Source organism: Molossus molossus, unplaced genomic scaffold, assembly GCF_014108415.1.
Source record: "Molossus molossus isolate mMolMol1 unplaced genomic scaffold, mMolMol1.p scaffold_m16_p_10, whole genome shotgun sequence".
NCBI classification, from domain to species: domain Eukaryota; kingdom Metazoa; phylum Chordata; class Mammalia; order Chiroptera; family Molossidae; genus Molossus; species Molossus molossus.
Window position 1 is genome coordinate 100,966,074 of NW_023425345.1, and position 22,112 is coordinate 100,988,185.

Genomic DNA, 22,112 nt, shown 5'->3' on the forward strand with positions numbered 1-22,112 from the left:
AAGAAATAAACTCAAGCAAGCTCTCTCTCCCCATTGTCAAAATGCAAGGAGAACAAATCTTGGGAATTAAACAGAGTTGGGGAAAATTACACAGTTCTGGTTAAATTGAGCTTAAAACTCAAGCTAGCAAGTTTGTGGATGAGAATTCTAATCTCATCTTTACAAATTCATTCCTGATCCCTATACTTTCTAGGAAAATGGGAAAGAACTACCAGTAATACTAAGATTTTCATATCAGCTACTACACTTTGTAAATACAATGACCAGAGTAGAGTGTAAAGAAGCCAACCAGGTAATAATGCTAGTTTGGTAAGAAATCAAAATCCCCAAAGATAAAATGAGATAATGACTATAGTCAAAAATATCACATATTATATATAAAAGGCATGCTGTTTCACTTCAGGTGTTTAAATATGGTAAAGTGTCAAACACCAAACCACCACACATCTAAAAATTTTTTTAAAAACCTCCAAAGAGCCCGGGCCAGTTTGGCTCAGCGGTTAGAGTGTCGGCCTGCGGTCCGGAGAGACCAGGGTTCAGTTCCCGCTAAGGGCACATAGTACTTCGGTTGCAGTTTGTCCCCGGTCCTGGTTGGTCGTGCGGGTGGCAGCCACTCGATGTGTCCCTTCACGTCGATGTTTCTCACTCTCTCTCCCTTCCTCTCTCTCCCTCCCACTCTATCTGTACAAAAAATGGAAAAATATCCTCGGGGGAGGATTAAAAAAAAAACCTCCAAAGAAGCCCTGGCCAGTTTGGCTCAACAGTTAGAGCGTCAGCCTGCGAACCAGAGTCCAGGGTTTGGTTCCCGCTTAGGGCATGTACCTCCGTTGCAGATTGTCCCCAGCCCCACTTGGGGCGGGGTGGGTGGCAACCAGTCGATGTGTCTCTCTCAAGGCAATGTTTCTTTCTCTCTCTCTCTTCCCCCTCTCTCCCTTCCGCTCTGTCTGAAGATGAATGCAAAAATGTCCTCGGGTGAGGATAAAAACAAAAAACAAAACAAAAGAATTCCAAAGCAAAAGTCGTTCTCTTTTTCAAAATCAACAGAACAAAATCCCTCTTCAATCATAAATTTGGAAGATTCTTTCTTGATTCAACAAAAGCAAGGTCACTGCACAAAAGTGCCAATTAAAATACAGAAAGTACATGGTTGAACTCTTAATTTGTTATAATAAAATTTAATCTCCAATTTCCAAAGCACATCTTTAATCCTCAATATAGTCCTGTTAGTTCAACATGGAGTAATCTTTATTTAGTAGAAAAATAAAATTAACTCAACGTTAAATCCTTTTCTATAGGAACTATCATATTTTTAAATAAGTTTCTAACTACTGTTACTTGCATAGTATTTTAAGAAAAGAATATATTGAGTGGAGGTAAACAACAGGAAGAATGTTACATTAAACTCTGAAAATGAAAATGCAAAAGAGAGAACATATCCATTTGCTAAGGGAAATTGATTACCATACATCATTAGCAATAAAAATGATAGTGGATTCATTTACATTAAAACAATTAAAGTCCTTACAATTTAAAATCACAAACTTATCAGACAAGTATATGTTATTTTAACAAAAAAGGAGCTTAATGTTTTGCTCTTAATAAAAAATAATCAGAATAAGTATGACATTCAAAACTTGACAACATACATTACTTGTGAAATTCAAGACAAAAAACAAAATGGAGGGAGAGATTGAAATATCTGACAGAAGTGGCTTAAATCTAATACACAAAGAGCTTACAATGAATTAAAAAAGGATAGCCCAATAGAAAACGAGCAAAGGACATGAAAGAAATACCAACATAAAACACAAAAGAGAAGTTCAACAGCACGAGTAATCAATTTAAATAAGGGATTTTTGCCTATAAAATGAGGAAGATACGAAAATTTTAACATCTCTATTTTGAAAGCTATAGGAAAACCAGAACCTATGAGTAGGAATATAAATTGGTGCAGCATTTCTGAAAGGTTATCTGGCAATTATAAAAAGTTTAACTATGTATTCTTCCCCTAGAAATTGTTTATGGAAATTTACACTGAGATAAACACACAAATCGAAAAAGAAGTAGGCATAAGGTCAATCAATGTTTTATCCCCTCCTCTGCATATTAGCAGTATCTCTATTACCTCTCCATTTTTTACCTGACAGAAGACTCAGTCATCTTACCCTTCTCATATTGCCCTCGAGAGACTTTTTCCTCTGAAATGTAAATATATACCATCTATATTATTCTAGGTAAATTATTTGATCTCTCAAAACTTCCATTTCCAAATCTGTAAAATGGAAATAATTATCTCTCAAAGAAATGCTGAGATGATAAATGATATAATAAAATATAAAACACTTCATTTATAAAAGAATTAAGTTTACCATATTACCTGAACAGTACAGAAAACCACTGTCAATATAAATAAAATCAAGTTTCTGTCTGTCACTACATCATGAGAAAACCCAAGATGGATTTTCACCAAATTTGAAGGATATGTTTGAAAAGCTAACAGCTACATGGGGAAGAGGCAAAAAATTATTGTTGTGGGAGCAGGGATCTAAACACTTCAAAGAAAAGATGGACATCCTCAGAGCAGCTATTGGAGAACTGTTTTTCCAGTGGACAATCTAATACAACCTCATACAGAATGAATCGCAACAGATGCTTATTTAATAATAGTTAACAATTCCCAATAAGGTTAGAAAGGTTTGGCTACCACATATTACTACCAGTAATAGCTACCATTTATTAAGTACTTCTGTGACCAGAAATGTCATATAGCAACTCTCCATAGTAGGTACTAAGTATTATTATTCTTATTCTGCAAATAAAGGAAGAGAAAGGTTTAAGCTTAAAGACACACACTCGGTGAAGAAATTGAGATTCAATTTAAACTGCCTGGCATCCAACTCTAAACCCTAAAATCTTACCTATTATTTAATACTACTGGGTTATTACTATTCTTACTGTTTGCTCTTTGAGAGAAATCAAAACTTACGAAGAAACTTTGAGCAAACTATAACAGAAACCATAGGTGCTCCCCTGCCTACAAGAACTTAGACTCCAAACTCTACCAATTTCCATAAGGGGCCCGTATGTGTCTCCTAATCTAAAACGCCCCCAACAGCCCTGGCTGGTTTTGCTCAGTGGTTAGAGCGTTGGCCCGCGGACCAGAAACACCAGGTTTGGTTCCCACTAAGGGCATGTACCTCGGTTGCGGATTGTCCCCGGCCCCAGTTGGAGTTGTGGCAACCAGTAGATGTGTCTCTCTCACATTGAGGTTTCTCTCTCTCTCTTCCTCCCTCTCTCCCTCCCGCTCTATCTGAAGATAAATGCAAAAATGTTCTCAGGTGAGAATTTAAAAATAATAAAAATAAAACACCTCCTACATATGGCTAAAGTTGGGATAGTACTTCCCACAGTTTGGCAAATGCAGATGAATAGAACTGGAGGTTATTCTACTAAAAGAAGAATATCTCTGAGTATACTAATTTGGAATTCTGAACACAATATTTTCATAGAAACTTACTTCACAATACCCATGGTAAAAGATACTGATGTGCCTGACCTGGAAATCTAAATACTAAGTGAAATAATATTTGAAAAAATATACTTGGTTAGATGTTCCAAAATAGGCCTAACCATCAGAAGGATTAAGGAAGGATTTACATTCCAGATTGCCTATCACTTTAGCTTTCTCCATAAAAGAACTCTACCATAAGTCCTCTACAGTTTCTTTGCTATTCCATATTTTGTTCTCTAGAGTAGAAATAATATAAAATCATCTTTTGAAGACATTAGAACAGAAATGCTACAAGGAAAATTTTAAATGTCAAATTAATCAGAAAACATACAATACATATCCATCAGTAAATTTTGTAATAGAGATGGCAGAAAGAGGGAGGTGTACTCTTAAGACAGAGAACAGTGGGAAGTAAAAAACTAAGATCAAACAAGAAAGGAAGCAGAGAAAGTCCTGCCAATAGTGAACTTTTCTCTCAAGCAGAATAATCCAAAACTAGGCCTCCACCACCTAAATCTCTTCGCAAATAAGACACCATGAGATAAGTCAGCCCCTTTGACTGCCCTTCCCTTATCCTAACAAAAAGCTTTAAAATCAAGAACAGAAGAAATAAGCATGATACTTCAGATATTTTTGTCCCCTAATCCAAAAGAATTTAGCTTGTTATAAAAAGCTTAAAATTTTACAAAAGTGAACATCTGTTATCCCACTATTAGAAATAAAATGCAAATGCCCAGGTAAAGCTGCATATTGATGGAAATAGCGTCCTAAGGCACAACTAAAACCAGGAAAGTAAATGATAGGCACCAGAGCCCTTTTTGCTTAAATGGGGGGGGGAGGAGAAGCGGAATAAGATAATGAGTAGATGACTGAAAAAAAGGGCAGAGAAGGGCCAAGAAAGACATAGAAGCAGAAGCCAAGAATACCAGACATAATTTTCAAACTCTGCCTAGCATTTGTCTCACTGGGGTTACCCTGCATAAAAATTCACAGCTTAGCAAGAATAGTTAGCAAAATGTCATACTGAATCACTTTATTTAAGAATATTTGTAGGCCCTGGCTGAGTAGCTCAGTTGGTTAGAGCATCATCCTAATATGCCAAGGTTGTGGGTTCGATGCCTGGTATCAGAGCACTTACAAGAATCAACCAATGAATGCATAAATAAGTGGAACAACAAAATGGTCTCTCTCTCAAATCAATCAATTAAAAAACTGTATTTCAACATCTAACTTTGCTATAAAGATTCTTTGTTCCCAAAAGATTTCGTACAAGAAATTTTACTGCTGACTAGATCTATTTGTGATTCACTCTCAAGTCTTTTCCTATCATATCAATTCTCAACCTTATCTATCCTGCTATTACGTTCTCCTCATGTATTGATCTAATATATTAACTCCCATTTTCAACAAAACTCCATCTCCAGTGTGTTGGGTCTTAACTCTCCCCTAGAGTATATGGCCATAATTCAATGTTTTCCACCACCACCCTTGGCCAACATTATATGCCTTTTTAAATAATAGTTACTTGTTCTATCTATAAAATTATGTGTTCCTAATGTGAAAAATAAAGAAAAAAATCACTGCTTCTCAAACATTGTAAAATATCATATTTTTAAAATTTTCCTGTATATCATGGTCCTACACTTTGATAAAATTAAGAAGAATTGCTAAAATAAAAGATGATCACATAACTGAATGTTGCTGTATTATCAAATTGTTATTAGAAGTTCTCCATATACTCTTCTGAACCTAGAGAATTCGCTGTTACTTAGTAATCATCAGATATCTAAATCAGCATTAATTAATATGCTGCTGCTATATAAATGTTCTCTAATAGGTTCATGTACTATCTCTTCAATTAGATTTGAGGAAAGCAGGAAAAATATCAGTCCATTCTTAAATTCTCCACATAGCACATGTAAGGCTGCCTACAGTTAAAATACTTAACTAATCTGATCCCAGTAATTCACATACTGAGAGGGAAAAAAAAAAAGCAATATACCTGGCCAAGGGACTGGTCCATCTGAGACTACTATCTAAAAACAATTTACCTAACTAGCTATGAAATAGTAGTAAGTATGGCCTAAACTACCTGTTCTCTGATAGCATTATGAAATAAAATGTCACTGAGCAATCACGATAGCCTGCTTAGGTCAACACAGAATTATAATTAAATGTTTACATAAATTTGAGTTACTTCCACTAAAATTACATTAAACAGACATTATGAATTACTACAACAAACCAGTCTCCATATGCCTTCGATTCACAATGTGTAGCATGCAATATTCTTATGCCAAGAGTATTTCTAATACAAAGAGATTTAAAACTTCTCAATTCAACCATTAATAATTTAAAAATAGCTCAGCCGGTGTGGCTCAGTGGTTGAGCGTCAACCCATGCATGAAGAGGTCACTGGTTTGATCGCCTGGTCAGAACACATGCCCAGGTTGTGGGCCTGATCCCCAGTGGGGGACATGCAGGAGGTGGCCAAATGATGTTCTCTTTCATCGATGTTTCTATCTCTCCCTCTCTCTTCCACTCTCTAACATCAATATAGAAAAAAAAAATTTTTTTTAATAATTTAAAAATATATGCAACCTATACCCTCATAGATTATTAAGTATACATAGCCCTCTATTGAAAAAAATCTCTATGTCCTTACATACTATTTTAAATGTAAGTGGAAGGAAAATATGGTTCTTCTAAGATATACTCTGTGAACCCTAATTTTCTAAGTAGACTGACACATAGGTCCTTTCAGTTTAAACAGACATTTAATTTTAGAGATGAAAGAAAGCAATTATCCAGGCCATGCTCATCACTTCACAGATGTAAAGATTACAGTCTAGAAAGTTGGCCAAGGTCACAAAGCTAGAGATCCAGGACCTCAAAATCATAGCTATATTAATCTGTTTCCATTAGGATATAGTCTAATCTCTCCAAATATTGAGGTCAAATTTGTAGTAACATTTTCTTTTATTTCTTTACTAAAGTAAAAATGAAAAGGATGGGCACTCTATCTTCCTTTTTTGATTCTCCATTTGATTCCCCATTCTTCCTTTTTTGATTTTTACTATTTTCTCTAAAATAACATCAGTACCTCTAAGTCATATATTTTAACTCTAAGATGTAGTGCACCAAACCCTCATATTTGGAATACTTGTATGTATTTTCCATTCTAATTTAACTTTCTATTCCTACATCAACAAGGCTACTTCACAGTTAACCAACTATTAATTCAAGGATGTAAAAAGGCCACTGGAGGGACACCTAGACCATTTAAGGGCTTTCTATTTTCCCCTATACTAAATAGGTCCAGATAACCTGATTTCTGGCTATTTCTGCTTTTCAGCATTTTACTGTTTCCTTCCACATTGTCTGGCTTTGTCTATTACTTCTTACTACTGACAAAGAGCCTGCCTGTATCCAACTCTATTCCACTTATACCATATGGATTTAGAAACTACATATTTCAACTGATATAAATTATATATAAAGCAAGAGTAAATGTGCTCTTGGTGTGAGCCTATAAGAAAGTCAACAAAATCAAACCAATGCATTTTAGTCTATCAATTCTAGATGTTTAAAAGCATTTTGTAATGAATTACCTCCTTGTTCTCCTCTGTTTCAAAATGGAGATAATACTAAGCACATGAGGTACTGATATAATTCATACTCGACCCCATAAATTTGTCTTGTCAACATCTAGTCTTCTTGAATTTCATTTTATACTGCCCTCTAATCAGATACCTCCTAAAAGCATCTTAAGCTTATATCAATTTTCTAAAATTAATACTCTTTTCTTCTGGGTCTTTCTTTCATTGCTTAGGAAAATGAATTAGTTATAACTTTATAGTAATTTCCACCAATATTTACAACCTCCTCAATATCTTTCACTGCTACTGATCCTAACCAAAACAAACAAAAAAAACCTTATAGATTATTAATATTAACACAAAGATTCTCATTAAGACTCAAAGGCATCAAACTATAATAAGGTTTTCATTTCTACTTGTCACAGAATCAGTCCCTTACAACATACCTCAAAATATATGCAAGGTTTGTCAACCTCAATTCCAAATAAAACTAAATTTCTAATATGAAAAGATTTTAATTTTATTAACCAACATCATCCCAATAAAATCAATAAAATAAAATAAACATGTATAGAAAGAAAAGATTTTAAACTGTTTTAAACAGTTGGGCCAATTATGAAAAGTTAGAGATTTTAAGTTTGCCTTGTAACAAAGAGTTTAAATTAGGGGAGAAATCCTTGAAAAGTGAGACAAAGCAGTCAGAAAATAAAGTTAAAGCACAATCAATATACCTAAAATGATTCACACCTATACTATAGCAACTACAACATTAAATTAGATGTTATCTTAAAAACAGACTACTACTGGACCTTAATACATACCAAAAATGAACAAAATTAAGCAAAAGGACTTCAAGCCTTTACATAAAATGTTTCTAACACATGCACAGAGATGAAATAAAATTCTACATACAGGAGATACATAACAAGAAAAAGGGTAAACAAAAAGCAAGAAAAACACTACAGTCCATAAAAAGTCCTCTCCCTACTTAAGAAAATATTGCATGATGTAGGTAATGACCAATATCACCTCTACATTCCATTTAGCTTCAAGTAAGTTTCAATTTCACCTACCTTTCTTCTCTGAGAGATGCTGAGGGCACCAAAGTCATTAAACAAGGATGAAGCAGGTGAAGTTAGAGGATCTGGAAAGTAAGTTACATAAGTTTCCACACAGACAACTCCAGTAACCCACAAATCTAATTATTAATGTATAACTTGGCAATGCTTACAAAAGTAATGAAAATCACATACTACCCTAATAGTTAAACTCAATGCCTCACATACTGTGGATATTCAAATATTTTCTGAGTGAATGAAACACAAACTGGAGAATACTGCATTCAGCCAATACTTTATTCAAGAAGCTATGCAGATTAGGATGCTTCTGTTTGCTTAAAACAAAAAGAAAAATCAAATAAAAAAAAAAGATGACTCTTAGTCATGTTATTAGGAATGTGTTTATGAAGGAAGTCTGCTTGTAGTAAATGTTTATTTAAAGACCAAATCATGAAAAAAATTAAAAGGGTGGGGTGTGGTGAGGGAAAGGTAGTAACCTATACTCCATGTGATCAGACTTGGTTTTAACACCTCGGCAAGGCCCTAAACCATCTACTCTATAAAATATTCCATATTTTTAAGTTTATCACCAGATATTTTATATTCTTACTAAAAACAGTTAAGTTTTAAAACACAGTCATGAAGTCCAGAGATTTTATAGATTCAGAGTTCTATTACCCTAGGCCAGAAGTTACAAACAAAAATAAAACTCTAAATTGTTTTTCACTGAACAAATCAGAAGAGTTTCTGAAAAGGTGTGCAAACATTAAAATATTTTATCTTCATTTCTGAGCTTTAGGCTAGTCTTATGTTTGTCATTAAATTGTTTGTGAAATCCTAGAAAATATAGTAAATACTCTCATTTAAAGAAACCTTAAATCTTTTCACAATGCGGTACATATAGATTGCTGTTTAATATATCTGGTTTCTTATGTCTGAATTTTCCTAAGGTAGTCTTTAGTTAGCATTAACATTTATTTTATATAACTAGTAATGCAAAGAGAAAGAAGCTAAGAAAATAGCAAGACACAAACATTTCAATGTAACTTACACATTTCAGGCATTTAAAAATAGGTAATATTCATCCCTTATGCTACCTTTATTAGAGTCTAAAATTTGGCAAATAAACTCGAGAATGCTAAAAAATATTATAATGCTACAAACTTGTTTCTAACAATTTTATTCAATATTTAAATGTTGCTATAGTTCTCTACAGCAAAGGAAACAAAGAGTGAAATTTCCAAATAGTGACAAAGATCTGAAACACAAACACAAAATGTCTTTCACAGGAAATAATCCACATGCAAATTCTTATTGTCACCATTATTAATAATTGTTAACATTTTACTGACATATAGTATTAATACTCAATTCTTATGTTTTTTTAATTTTTGTTTTGTTTTGTTAATCCTCACCCAAGGATATTTTTCCATTGATTTTTAGATAGAGTGGAAGGGAAGAAGGGTGAGAGAAATGTCGATGTGAGAAAGACACATCCTTTAGATGCCTCTCGCACAACCCTAACCAGGGCCGGGGATCAAACCTGCAATCCAGGTACATGCCCTTGACCAGAAATCGAACCCAAGACTCTTCAGTCTGTAGGCTGACACTCTAACGGCTGCAACAAACCAGCCAGGGCTTGTTACATTTTTTAAAAATCATCCTTGAACATTTTTTTTTAAAAGGATAAAGAAAGATGTCTGGAATTTCTATATCAAAAGTCTTAAAAATGTCCATAATCTTTGAAACAATAATTCCATATCTAAGAATGTTTCCAGAAGAAATAACCCAAAATATGAATACAAATTTATACACATCATCAAATATTATAGTATAATTAACTGGTTCTTTTTAAAGAATAGAGACAAAAATAGTTCAGAAAACTATGAAAATATACAATAGATTTCCATTTATAATGATTGAGAAATACCCATTAAAAATATATTTAGCCCTGGTTGGTGTTGCTCAGTGGTTAGAGCGTCGGCCTGAGCACTGAAGGGTCTCAGGTTCAATTCCTGATCAAAGGCACATACCTGGGTTGCAAGTTTGGTGCCTGGGTTGCAGGTTCGATCCCTGGCCCTGGGAGGCAACCAATCCATGTGTCTCACATTGATGTTTCTCTCTCGTTTTCTCTCCCCTTTCCCTTCCTTCCACTCTCTATTAAAAAAAAAAAAATGTCCTCGGGTTTGACAAAAAAATATATATACATATATATTTAACATAACCTTGAAATTAAATATTATGTAGGTACTTAAGTATTACTATATATTATGTTTATATGAGGAAGAAAGATCTTAATAGGTCCTGAACATAAAATAATAAATCTTTTTTTATTTTCTTCCTTATACCTCCATAATTTTCAAAATTCCTACAATGGACATTGTATATACATATAACGGAGGAAAAAGGATCAAGTCTTACCATGGCCTGCATATGGCTTGGCACTGTCATTTAGAAGGCTTGGGGAACTGCTACTATTAGTCATTCGCTGAAAAAGAAAATATAGATATATAATATCACTAGAATGAAGAATATTCAACTAAAGACTGACCTCTTTGCTTCTTCCCTTCCTATCCATCTTTCACATTACTAACGCTCTAATCACTGCTGCTTGGATTATAATAATATATGCAAAAACTTCCAAATACTCTCTATAGGTTACAGTTTGTCCCCGGCCCTGGTTGGTCGTGCGGGTGGCAGCCACTCGATGTGTCCCCAAATACTCTCTATAACACATCAAATGAAAATTTTACTCGCTAATCAGGTATTTTGTTGTTGCTAATCCTTATCCGAGGATATTTTTCCACTGATTTTAAAAGAGTGGACGGGGGGGGGGGGGGGGGGGAGACAGAGAAACATTGATGTGAGAGAGAGACATCAATTGGCTGCCTCCCGAAGGTGCCCTGACTGGGCCAGGAATTCAAACCTGCGACCCTTCTGTGTGTGGGCTAACACTCTAACCACTGTGCCACATTGGCCAGGGCTGGTCAGGTATTTAAAATCAAAGGTGCAAACCTATTTTGAATTGCACTTCTGTAACTTATCAGCCTGGGCAAGACATGTATAACTACTAAGTTTCCTTGTCCATAAAATTTAAATTCCAATATCCAACATGTAAAGTGACTGTGTATAAAGTCAAGAAATGCTCTCTATTTTTACTTTTATTTTGTAATCCTTACCCAAAGATATTTTTCCATTGATTCTTAAGAGTGGAAGGAAGGGAGGGCGGGGGAGGGGGGGGGGAGAGAGAGGGAGAGAGAGGGAGAGAGAGAGAGAGAGAGAGAGAGAGAGAGAGAGAGAGAGAAACATTGATATGATAGAGACACATCACCTGGTTGCCTCCTGCACATTCCTGACCAGAGCCAGGGATCAAACCTGCAACCCAGGTGTGTGCCCTTGATCGGGAATTGAACCAGAGGCCCTTTGGTCTGTGGGCTGAAGCTCTAACTTCGGGGCCAAACCAGCCAGGGCAAGAAATGCTCTCTATCTTCTCCTAATGTGTATTATCCTCTGTGTACCTTATAGACTCGACAAAATTAGGCTCTTCGTTGTTCCTTAAACAAGTTCCATGGTTTTCCAATATACTGTATAACCTCTATGGTGTCTCTCCATCCTGAAAGGTCTTCATTCCACAGCAACAAAATATATAGAGTAGTGGAACTAGTCTCTTTCTATCTATCACTATATACTCCAAGGTCATCCCAACCCCAAATCCACCTTGAAAGCTCACCCTGACACCAACCCGACAAGGAGATGAGAAGGCTTAACTATTATCTCACCTACCTCATCATCTAAAATCCCATCTCTTGATAAAAAAAAAAAAAAATTAGGAATAAATGAAGACTCTAGATGCTCCCCACCCCCAGAATAAACTTCACTAGTTAGTGCCATATAAACTCATATTAATGATACCTGCAGCAAGGGATACTTTGTTTCTACAGGGCTTCCAAATCCATTGACTCCAATAAAGCTGGTGCTAAAATAGGAATCTGTGAGACTGGTATCAGTTAAAGCACCTCCATCTATTCCAGGAACTGAAAGAGAAGGAAAATTCAAGTATTTGATTATTTAAAAACATAAACATTGATGTAGTTTCTGTGTTTCTAACTAACTTTTAAAGTGTCAATCTCTGTCATACCTATTTTATTTACCTATTCATAACAAAAGGCGGGACCAAATACAATTGGCTCAACTCTAAAAATTTGTTAAACAATGCTCAAGTTCACTGTTTTTTTCCCCCAAAGAAATAGTAATTTATTTTGTATCAGTCACCTGAGAGCTACCAAGCACAACATAAAAAAACAAACCACACTTGCATTTCCAGTTATCTCTCTTTAACTTTGTAAGAGGCCAGTAGAGAATATAAACCACTGCAATTTCTCCTGGGAATATTCACATGGTAAAGAGAGGCAAGTTTTTCAGACTGTTTCTCATAAACATATTATAGAAAAGATCAGCAAACTCACATTAACTCAAAGATCAGTAAAAACAATTCTGCAGAGGTAGAAAAGGAAGAGTTCAAGAATCACAACCTGTCTGTGGATTTTAGGATAGGATAATACAGAATGACTTTACCTAATAGAACAATCCATCATACACCAAAAAAATCATGGACAATATGTTTTAGATACTACTTCCTGGTTAAGTACTTGGAATATACTGCTATTTTTAAGCTGCTAGTTAATATGAATTTTTATATACCCCCAAAATTCATATATTGAAATCCTAACCCCCAAAGATGATGGCATTAGAGTATGGACTTTTTGGAGGTGCTTATTAGATCATGAGAGTGCAGCCCTCATGCATGACATTAGTGTTCTTATGAAAGAGACCCTACAGAGATCCCTAGACCCTTCTACCACGTGAGGACACAGCAAAAAGGTGCCCATCTATGAACCAGGAAGTGGATCCTCAACCAACCACCACACAAAATTGGCCAGCGCCATGATCTTGGACTTCCTAGCTTCCAGAACTGTAAGAAATCAATTTTGGCTGTTTATAAGCCACCTACTCTGGTGTTTTGTTAGAGCAACACAGACTAGGACACAGAGTCTTTGGAAACAATCTGATATCATTTTATTTTCTATTTTTTAAATATATTTATCAAAATGTCCGCAATTAAAGTGTATTACTTTTATAATTATAAAAAGATGATCTTTAATGGCTCATATCTTTTAAATTAGTGATTATAATTTTAAATGTGGCTTTATAAAATAATCAGAAACACCTTAAGATTTATATGCAAAGATGGTCATTATCTTCCTTTATGTACAAATATTAAAAGTGTTATTTTAATAACAAAAAATTAGAAACAATGTGAAATGCCCAATAGCAGAACGAATAAATTCTGAATACTACAAAATAATTTTAAATTATGATAATTAATTCTGTAATTTATTTAATTCTCTAGAAAAATCAAAACAAAAACTGAGAAGAGGAACAAACAAAATGAGACTGGCAAGCCCTAGCCAGTGTGGCTCAGTTGGCTGGGCATCCTCCCAATCACCAAAAGGTTCCTAGGTTCGATTCCTGGTCAGGGCACATGCCTGGGTTTCAGGCTCAATCCCCAGTAGAAGAGCGTGCAAGGAGGCAGCCAATCAATGTTTCTCTCTCTCCCTCTTCCTTCCTCTCTTAAAAAAAAAAAAATTTTAATTAAAAAATCTTTAAAGACCAGCAGTGTGGCTCACTGGTTGAGCACTGACCCACACACCAAGAGGTCACCGGCTGGATTCTCCATCAGACCACATGCCCAGGTTGTAGGCCAGATCCCCAGTGGGGGACATGCAGGAGGCAGCCAACTGATGTTCTCTCTCATCAATTCTTCTATTTCTCTCTCCCTCTCCCTTCCTCTCTCTCTAAAAATCAATAAAGAAAAAATATTTATTTTAAAAATCTTTTAAAAAATTTTAAATTATTTTCCATAATGAAAGGTTGTAAAGAATACTAATAATAAATATTAAATAATGGTGTTCTAACTATTTACAATGTAAAGTGAAAAGGGAACACATTTTCCTTTTTTTTAATCCTCATGCAAGGATATTTTTACATTTATCTTCAGAAAGAGTGGGAGTGGCCCTAGCCGGTTTGGCTCAGCGGTTAGAGCATTGGCCTGAGGTCCAGAGAGACCCGGGTTCAGTTGCCGCTAAGGGCATGTACCTCGGTTGCAGTTTGTCCCTGGCCCTGGTTGGGTTGTGTGGGTGGCAACCACTTGATGTGTCCCTTTCACGTCGATGTTTCTCTCTCTCTCTCTCCCCCTCCCACTCTATCTGAACAAAATATGGAAAAATGTCCTTGAGTGAGGATAAAAAAAAAAAGAAAGAGTGGGAGTGGGAGGGGGAGGGAGGGACAGAGAGGAGAGAGAGAAACATCAATGTGAGAGAGACACATCGATTGGCTGCCACCCACACAACCCTGACTGGGGCTGGGGACTAACCGCAACTGAGGTACGTGCCCTTGGCCTGAATCGAACCCGGGACTCTTTGATCCTCAGGCCAGACGCTCTAATCGCTGAGCCAAACCAGCCAGGGCAGGGAATACGTTTTTATTTATAGTATGTTAATTGTGTGTATATGCAAACATAGAATACAAGACTGAATAAAATATACCAAAATGTCAATCTTGTGTTATCTGGTTGATTGAATGACAGAGGTTATGTCTTTTCTCCTATAACTTTTTTATAATGTAGTTATTTTTATGATGATGATCATGATGACACAAAAATCCATAAGGGGAGAAGTTCCTCTATTCAACCAAAATCCGTGTCATCTACTCTTTATCTTTTCCTAATAAAATAGAATGATTTTCAAAAACAGAGTACAATACCAGAGTCAAATTATTTTTTAATACAGCATATTTATTTCAAATGATTAAAATTTTATATCCAACTTTCTTTTTTATTGTATCAACTGATATAAAATATAAAGAAAACTATTACCGAACATGCCAGAATTCAAATATCTACAGCCAATGTCTTATCTTACTAGATTTTAAGCAAAATTCATCAGACTGAAAATCAGCACCTAAGCATAACAAAATACTTGTAAAATAAATGAATATTAAATTGCTGTCAGAAGGCACTAAAACAACCTTATAAACATCCTATCCTTTAGTAATTAATTATCATTAAACAGAATTTGGCCTGGCTGGTGTGGCTCAGTGGATTGAGCAGTCCCAGGGACTGTTCAATTCCCAGTCAGGGCACATGCCTGGGTTGTGGGCTCAATACCCAGTAGGGGGCATGCAGGAGACAGCCAATCAATGTTTCTCTCTCAATTGATGTTTTTATCTCTCCTTTCCTCTCTCTAAAAAAAAAAATCAATAAAAACATATTTACAAAAAAAGAAACAGAATTTGTCCTAATACATTATCAATTTTCTGGTAGTGATTTTTACTACATTAAAATTGGTTTATATTCCTTTAGGATGCACAACTTCAAAAGAAGAAAGTTATGCTCCCTAACAGAATATTTTGACTAAGCCTAACAAAAAAATAAAAAGGAGGTGGGAGTGAGGGCTGAGTATGGCCAAATATTCAGGGTTAATTGGTTTTAAATTAAACATTCCACACAAAGACCCAAAACTCTAAAACAACTAGAAAAAAATATAGAGGGAAAGTTCCTTGACATTGGTATTGCCAACAATTTTCTAAATATGACACCAAAAGCACAAGAACAAAAGCAAAAATAAACAAGTGGAACTACATCGAACTAAAAATAAAAAGCACAGCAAAAGAAAACAGCACAACAGAAAGGTAACCTGTGGAAAGGTAGAAAATATTTTCGAGCCCTGGCTGGTTTGGCTTCATGGTTAGAACATTGGCCTGTGGACAAAATGATCAAGGGTTTGATTCTGTTCAAGGGAACGTGCCCGGGTTGCAGGTTTTTCCCGGCCCTGACCAGGTCTGTGCAGGAGGTAACCAACAGATGTGTCTCTCTCAACATTGATGTTTCTTTCCTTCTTTGTCTCTCTCTTTCTACCTCCCTCCCTTCCACTCTCTCCATAACATGAATAAGTTCTGGAGATCTAATTTAGAGCACGGTGACCATAATTAACAATAGTCGTCCCTCGCCACTTCGCGCTTCGACTTTCGCGGCTAGAGAGAAGCCAGGAAAGTCAAAGCGCAAAGTGGTGAGGGACGACTGTATATAAATAAAGAATCCTACTTTGCAGAAATTCATTTATCACAGTAGAATCTGGACCTGATTAGCTGCGATAAACGAGGGCCGACTGTACTGTATCAGAGAATAGATCCTAAAAGCTATCACTAAAAAAAAGAAAAAGAAAAAAGGTAATTATGTGAGATGGGTGGAGGTGTTAACTACCTTTACTGTAGTAATCATTTTGCAATAAATATATGTCAAATCATCATGTTATACACCCTAAACTTACATATGTTAGATGTTAATAATATCTCACTAAAGCTGGGAGTAAAAAATACATTCCATACATATACTTACACTTGAGTTTTCTTATTTTACAAAGTTACAGTTTGGGAAGGAAGGGAATGGGAATTGGTATTTCAAGAGTAGTTAGAAAAATCACTAATGTATAGTATATTACTCCATTCTATATAGATCACAAAAATATTAATTTTCTTAAAAGTTACTAAGAATAGATACATGTCCTACCTACATAATAGGATATTCAAAGAGAAAAGGCATGTAGAGTACTTTTAAGTTTAAACTGCATGAGCATAAGATTTGTTAGATACCTCAATTACCAAGACTAGAGAATCCAGAACTCTTCTTCTACCCCTTATTTTTACAATCTACTTCAAGTAAACTTTACACCATCTCTGTGTAATAATAATTTGCAATCCACTTTAAATAAGGTTTACTATTTCTATGAAAGATCTGTTATAATCTCTATTATCATAACTATTATATCTCTATGGAATAGTAATAAAACAATCACTGTATAGATTGAATCTCACTTAGTCCAAACAACAACTGTGGAAAGGCTGATATTTCTTTTATTTTGCGGTTAAGTGACTGTGATTCAGAGAGATTAAATAGCTTACCCAAAGTCACAAAGTTAGTAAGTGACAGAACTGGGAGAGCAAAGCAACTTCTCTATTGCAATAAACTGCCCTTCAATTTTTGAGAGAGAGAATTAGAAATTAAAAGTTAAAATTTCAAACCTTCAGTTTTTAAATGATCATGAGACACTCCAACTTTAAACCAAAGGATCTTACATACCTAAAGAATTAGAACTTCTACACTGGTCAGCAGTTATGCTGCAACTATTAACATATAAATGTATATGGTAATAATCTACCAAAAAAAAAAAAGTCTATCCCACAGCGTAACTAAATACATATTTCTCCTTCATCATTAGTCTCATACCCTCTGGATGAAATGAATTCAATTTCCCAAAACATCACAATAGATCAATGTTACCCAAAGGAAATCTAAAGTCAAGTAAATCTGGTAAATGCTTGGGCATGGAGGGAGAGGGGTAAACCATTTCTTTACTGAACAACTTTCTCTGAGTCTGCATATACAATGTGGACTGTGACAATCTAAAAAAGAAATAGTATACTTCCCAAATTTACTTGACTCAGAACCCTTTCTACATAGAACATCTTGAGGAACTGGAGTTCCATTAAACACAGTGTACAAAAAGTACCCAGTGGTTTTCCTCTGCCAACAAAGACATCAGAGACAAGATGCTGGTGATGCTTATCCCAAGGGATGAAATCCAAACTTCTTAGTCTGACATTAAAAAGCCCTCATCCTTGCCTAGCCGGTGTGGCTCAATGGTTGAGCACTGACCCATGGACCAAGAGGTCACCAGTTCGATTCCTAGTCAGGGTACATGCCTAGGTTGCGGGCTTGATCCCCAGTGGGGGATATGTAGGACGCAGCCAATCGATGTGTCTCTTTCTCACCGATGTTTCTCTCTCTCCCTCTCTCTTCCTTTCTATCTTAAAAATCAATAGAAACATATTTAAAAAGCCCTCATTTTTTCCGATAACCCAGAGAGGAATGCATAGGGCAGTTCCCATATAACTTAAAGGAAACCTTTCACAACATCTGGAGCCCTTGATATCCTGCTAATGAAGGAGGAGAATGTCCTCAAATTCCTTGCAGCAGGAAACCACTGAGGTGGCACCAACCTTGACTTCCAAATGGAACAGTCCATCTACAAAAGGAAAAGTAATGGCATCAACACATAAATCTGAAGAGAACCTGGGAGAGACATCTGCTGGCAGCTCGTGCCACTGCTGCCACTGAAAACCCTGCTGATATCAGTGTCCTTCCTCCAGGAATACTGGCCATCCAGCTGTGCTGAAGTTAGGTGCTGCCACTGAAGCCACTCCCATTGCTGGCCATCTCACTCTGGCAACTATCGCTAACCAGACCCGGGTAGCCTTCACAGAGCCAAGACTTCTAGTAATTATTGATCACTACTAGCCTCTCACAGAAGCATTTTATGTTAACCTGCTTACCATTACTCTGTGTAACAGAGTCTCCTCTGGGTTATGTGGACACTGCCATCCCTGGCAACAACAAGGGGGCTCACTCGGTGAGTTTGACATGGTGGATGCTGGCATGGGAAGTTCCGTGCATGCACAGCACCATCTCCCATGAATACCCATGGGAGGTCATGTGTGATCTCTACTTCTACAGAGAATCTGAGGAAATTGAAAAGGAAGAGCAGGCCGCTGCTGAAAAGGTTGTGACCAAGAAGAAATTTCAGGGTGAATGAACTGCACCAGCCCCCAAGTCCACTGCTGCTCAACCTGAGAGCACAGACTGATCTGAGGATGTACAGATGTCCCCTGTGCCTATTCAGCAGTTTCTTACTGAAGCCTGGAGAGCTCAGCCTGCCAAGGAAGACTGGTCTGGCCCTGGCCAGTTTGGCTCACCAGTTAGAGCACTGGCTTGCAGACCAATGAGAAGCAGATTCGATTCTGGGCAAGGGCATGTACCTTGGTTGCAATTTGTCCCCGGCCCTGGTTGGGCTCGTGCGGGACACAACCAGACAATGTGTCCCTCTCACATTGGTGTTTCTCTCTGTCTCTCCCTCCCTCCCTCCCCCTCTACCTGAAGATAAATGGAAAAATATCCTCGGATGAGGATAAAAATTTAAAAAAAGACTGGTCTGTAGGCCCCACTGCTCAGGACTCTGAACTGGTAGGAATAACTACTGAGTGGTCTTAGGTGTTTTTCTTTTTAAATAAATAAATAAATACATACATCTTTATTGATTTTTTAGAGAGAGAAGGGAGAGGGAGAGGGAGAGGGAGAGGGAGAGGGAGAGGGAGAGGGAGAGGGAGAGGGAGAGGGAGAGGGAGAGGGAGAGGGAGAGGGGAGAGGGGAGAGGGAGAGGGAGAGGGAGAGGGAGAGGGAGAGGGAGAGGGAGAGGGAGAGGGAGAGGGAGAGATAGAAACACTAATGAGATAGAAACATTGACTGGCTGCCTCCTGCACACCCCTGATGGAGATTGAGCCCACAACCCAAGCATGTACCCTGACTGGGAATCAAACCGGCGATCTCTGGGTCCAAGGGTCACCACTCAACCACTGAGACACACTTGGCTGGGCTTAAGCTGTTTTTCCTAAAACTCTTCAACAGAATTGAAATAAGGTTGATGGAAAATAAAGTTTCTTAGAAAAATAGCCCAGCCGGTATGGCTCAGTGGTTGAGCATCAATCCATGCACCAAAAGGTCGCCAATTCAGTTTCCAGTCAGGGCACAAAGCCCAGGTGAGGGCCAGACCCCCAGTGGAGGGCATGCAGGAAGTGGCCAATCAATGTTCTCTCTCATCGATGTGTCTATTTCTCTTTCCCTCTCCGTTCTTCTCTCTCTCTAAAATCAATAAGGAGAAAATTAAAAACAAACAAACAAACCTCAACAATCTTTTCTTAATCTATCATTCTAATAGTTCCTTAAAGTGCTGGGTTTGAGTCTCAGTTCTCCCACTTAAAAGCCACAAAGTCTTTGGGCAAGATGCTTACAAAATGAAGATTATTCCATCACTTGTAAAATGAGAATCATGCCACCTACCCTGCAAACTGCAATGAAAGTTATGATAAACAATGAAATAATATCTTACAAGTTCTTTCAAAAATCTTGATGGTTGCACAATACAGATTTACTAAAGTAAATTGTATACTTATAATGGGTTAATTTTATAGCATGTAATTTATATTTGTATAAAGCTATTTTTAAATTAGTGGAGAAAAAAATACTTTACACAAATTATTTCCAAAAGATTAAGGAATATAGTGTAAAATAATAAAAAATACACATCTACTATAAAAAAATCTTTATAATAATCATAACATTATTGAATTCTCCATTCAAAATGATACAGTCATTGTATATTTTGAAAGTCTAAACTTTACAATATGGAGTACCATCAATTCCAACACACATACACCAACAGCTCTATGTTCAAGACGCAGATATGATGAAAAATAAATTAAAAAATAATTGGAGTTAAACTTTGAGTTCTAATCACATTTTTGCCACTTACTAGCTGTATGGCCTTGAGCAAATAACCCTTTAAGTTACACTTCTTCATCTGAAAATAAAAGGTAATACCATCTCACTCACAAGTGTTAAGTAACTACTCAAAGTGCCCAGCATTCTGTCTCACAGGTAATTACAAATGTTTCCTCTTCTTCCATCTATAGAGTATATTACCTAATTAACTCAAGCTGTTAAAATCTCTATCTCTTAAGATACTATTTATAAAAAATTTCCTTTCGCCCAGCCAGTGTGGATCATTGGTGAAGCGGTGTGGCTCAGTGGTGGAGCATCGTCAACCCATGCACCAAGAGGTCGCAGGTTCGATTCCTGGTCAGGGGACATGTCCAGGTTTTGGGGGAAATCCCCAGTGGAGGGGCATGCAGGAGGCGGCCATTCGATGTTCTCTCTCACTGATGTTTCTATGTCTCTCTCCCTCTCTTCCTCTCTCTCTAAAATCAATAAAGTAAAAACTTCTTTTAATAATTAAAAAAATTTTCCCTTTAACCTATCTTTTATTGCTATCTTAAACTATTTAAACCTTTACGTTCTTACATGTTTTCATACTATATACCTACCCATCTAAATTATCTATAAACTGAGATTTTGAACTAGTCCTTATACTTTTTGGTATTCCCTAATCTATTAGCACATTTGTATAAACACTTACAATTAAACCCTTTTTCAGAGTAGAAATTTTTTTAAGTTGACAAAATATGCAATAGGTTTTCACATCCAAACTTTATAAAACAACCCATGCAAATGATATTGTTGTCTCCATTTTTCTAATGAGGCAATTGAGAATCAAAGATGCTAGGTGACAATGCCCAAGAAACACGCTCCTCCACGCACTCAGAACTCCCATCCTTTTCTCTGCTGGATCTGTGGGATGAGCACAGACTAAGCCTATGAGGTCTGCTTCAGCCAGCTGCCAGATACTGACCTTCGACAGTATGTGTAATCTAAGTCTCAGATTCCTCCTCTGTAAAATACAGATGATAATGTACTTTCCAGGGTTGTTGTGACAATAATTCAGCATACTGACATGCTTGGATTATATCTGGTGCCTATGCTTACTTTGTGTGGTTATCATTTGTATCCATTTATAAATTTATAAATTTATTTGTAAAAGTTAGCTTGGTCACTCAGATCATTTTGGCTCAGCAGTTACAGCATTGGCCTGCAGACCGGAAAGTCTTGGGTTTGATTCCCAGTCAAAGTCACGTATCTGGGTTGCAGGTTTGATCCCCAGCCCTAGTCATGGTTGTGCAGAAGGCAACCAAATCAATGTGTCTCTCTCACATCAATGTTTCTCCCACTCTTCCCTCCTTCCCTTCCACTCCATTAAAAAAAAAAATCAATGGAAAAATATCCTCAGGTAAGGATTAACAACAACAAAAAAAATTAACTTGCTTTTTCTGATGAAACACCAATGTGTTCTTGTATAGAATGCATTAAGAAAAATTTTT

The 22,112-nt window shown here is 36.5% G+C and overlaps 1 protein-coding gene across 8 annotated transcripts in view; it reads right to left on the bottom strand.

Annotated features, from left to right (window-relative positions):
- Positions 1 to 22,112, bottom strand: part of PAN3 (poly(A) specific ribonuclease subunit PAN3) — a 153,689-nt gene that overhangs the window by 115,205 nt on the left and 16,372 nt on the right. For 6 of the 8 annotated variants that reach the window (XR_004958279.1, XR_004958280.1, XM_036251003.1 and 3 more), the window contains exons 2-4: positions 12,081 to 12,202; positions 10,590 to 10,656; positions 8,184 to 8,254 (exon numbers count right to left, since the gene is read on the bottom strand). Coding sequence is in view for 6 of the 8 variants with exons in the window: in XM_036251003.1 (XP_036106896.1) it covers positions 8,184 to 8,254; positions 10,590 to 10,656; positions 12,081 to 12,202 (260 nt within the window). In the remaining 2 variants the exon portion in view is untranslated. Of the gene's footprint in view, positions 1 to 8,183; positions 8,255 to 10,589; positions 10,657 to 12,080; positions 12,203 to 15,922; positions 15,987 to 20,650; positions 20,714 to 22,112 lie in introns of those variants that run through there. The other 2 variants (XM_036251006.1, XM_036251005.1) reach the window with 1 other exon arrangement.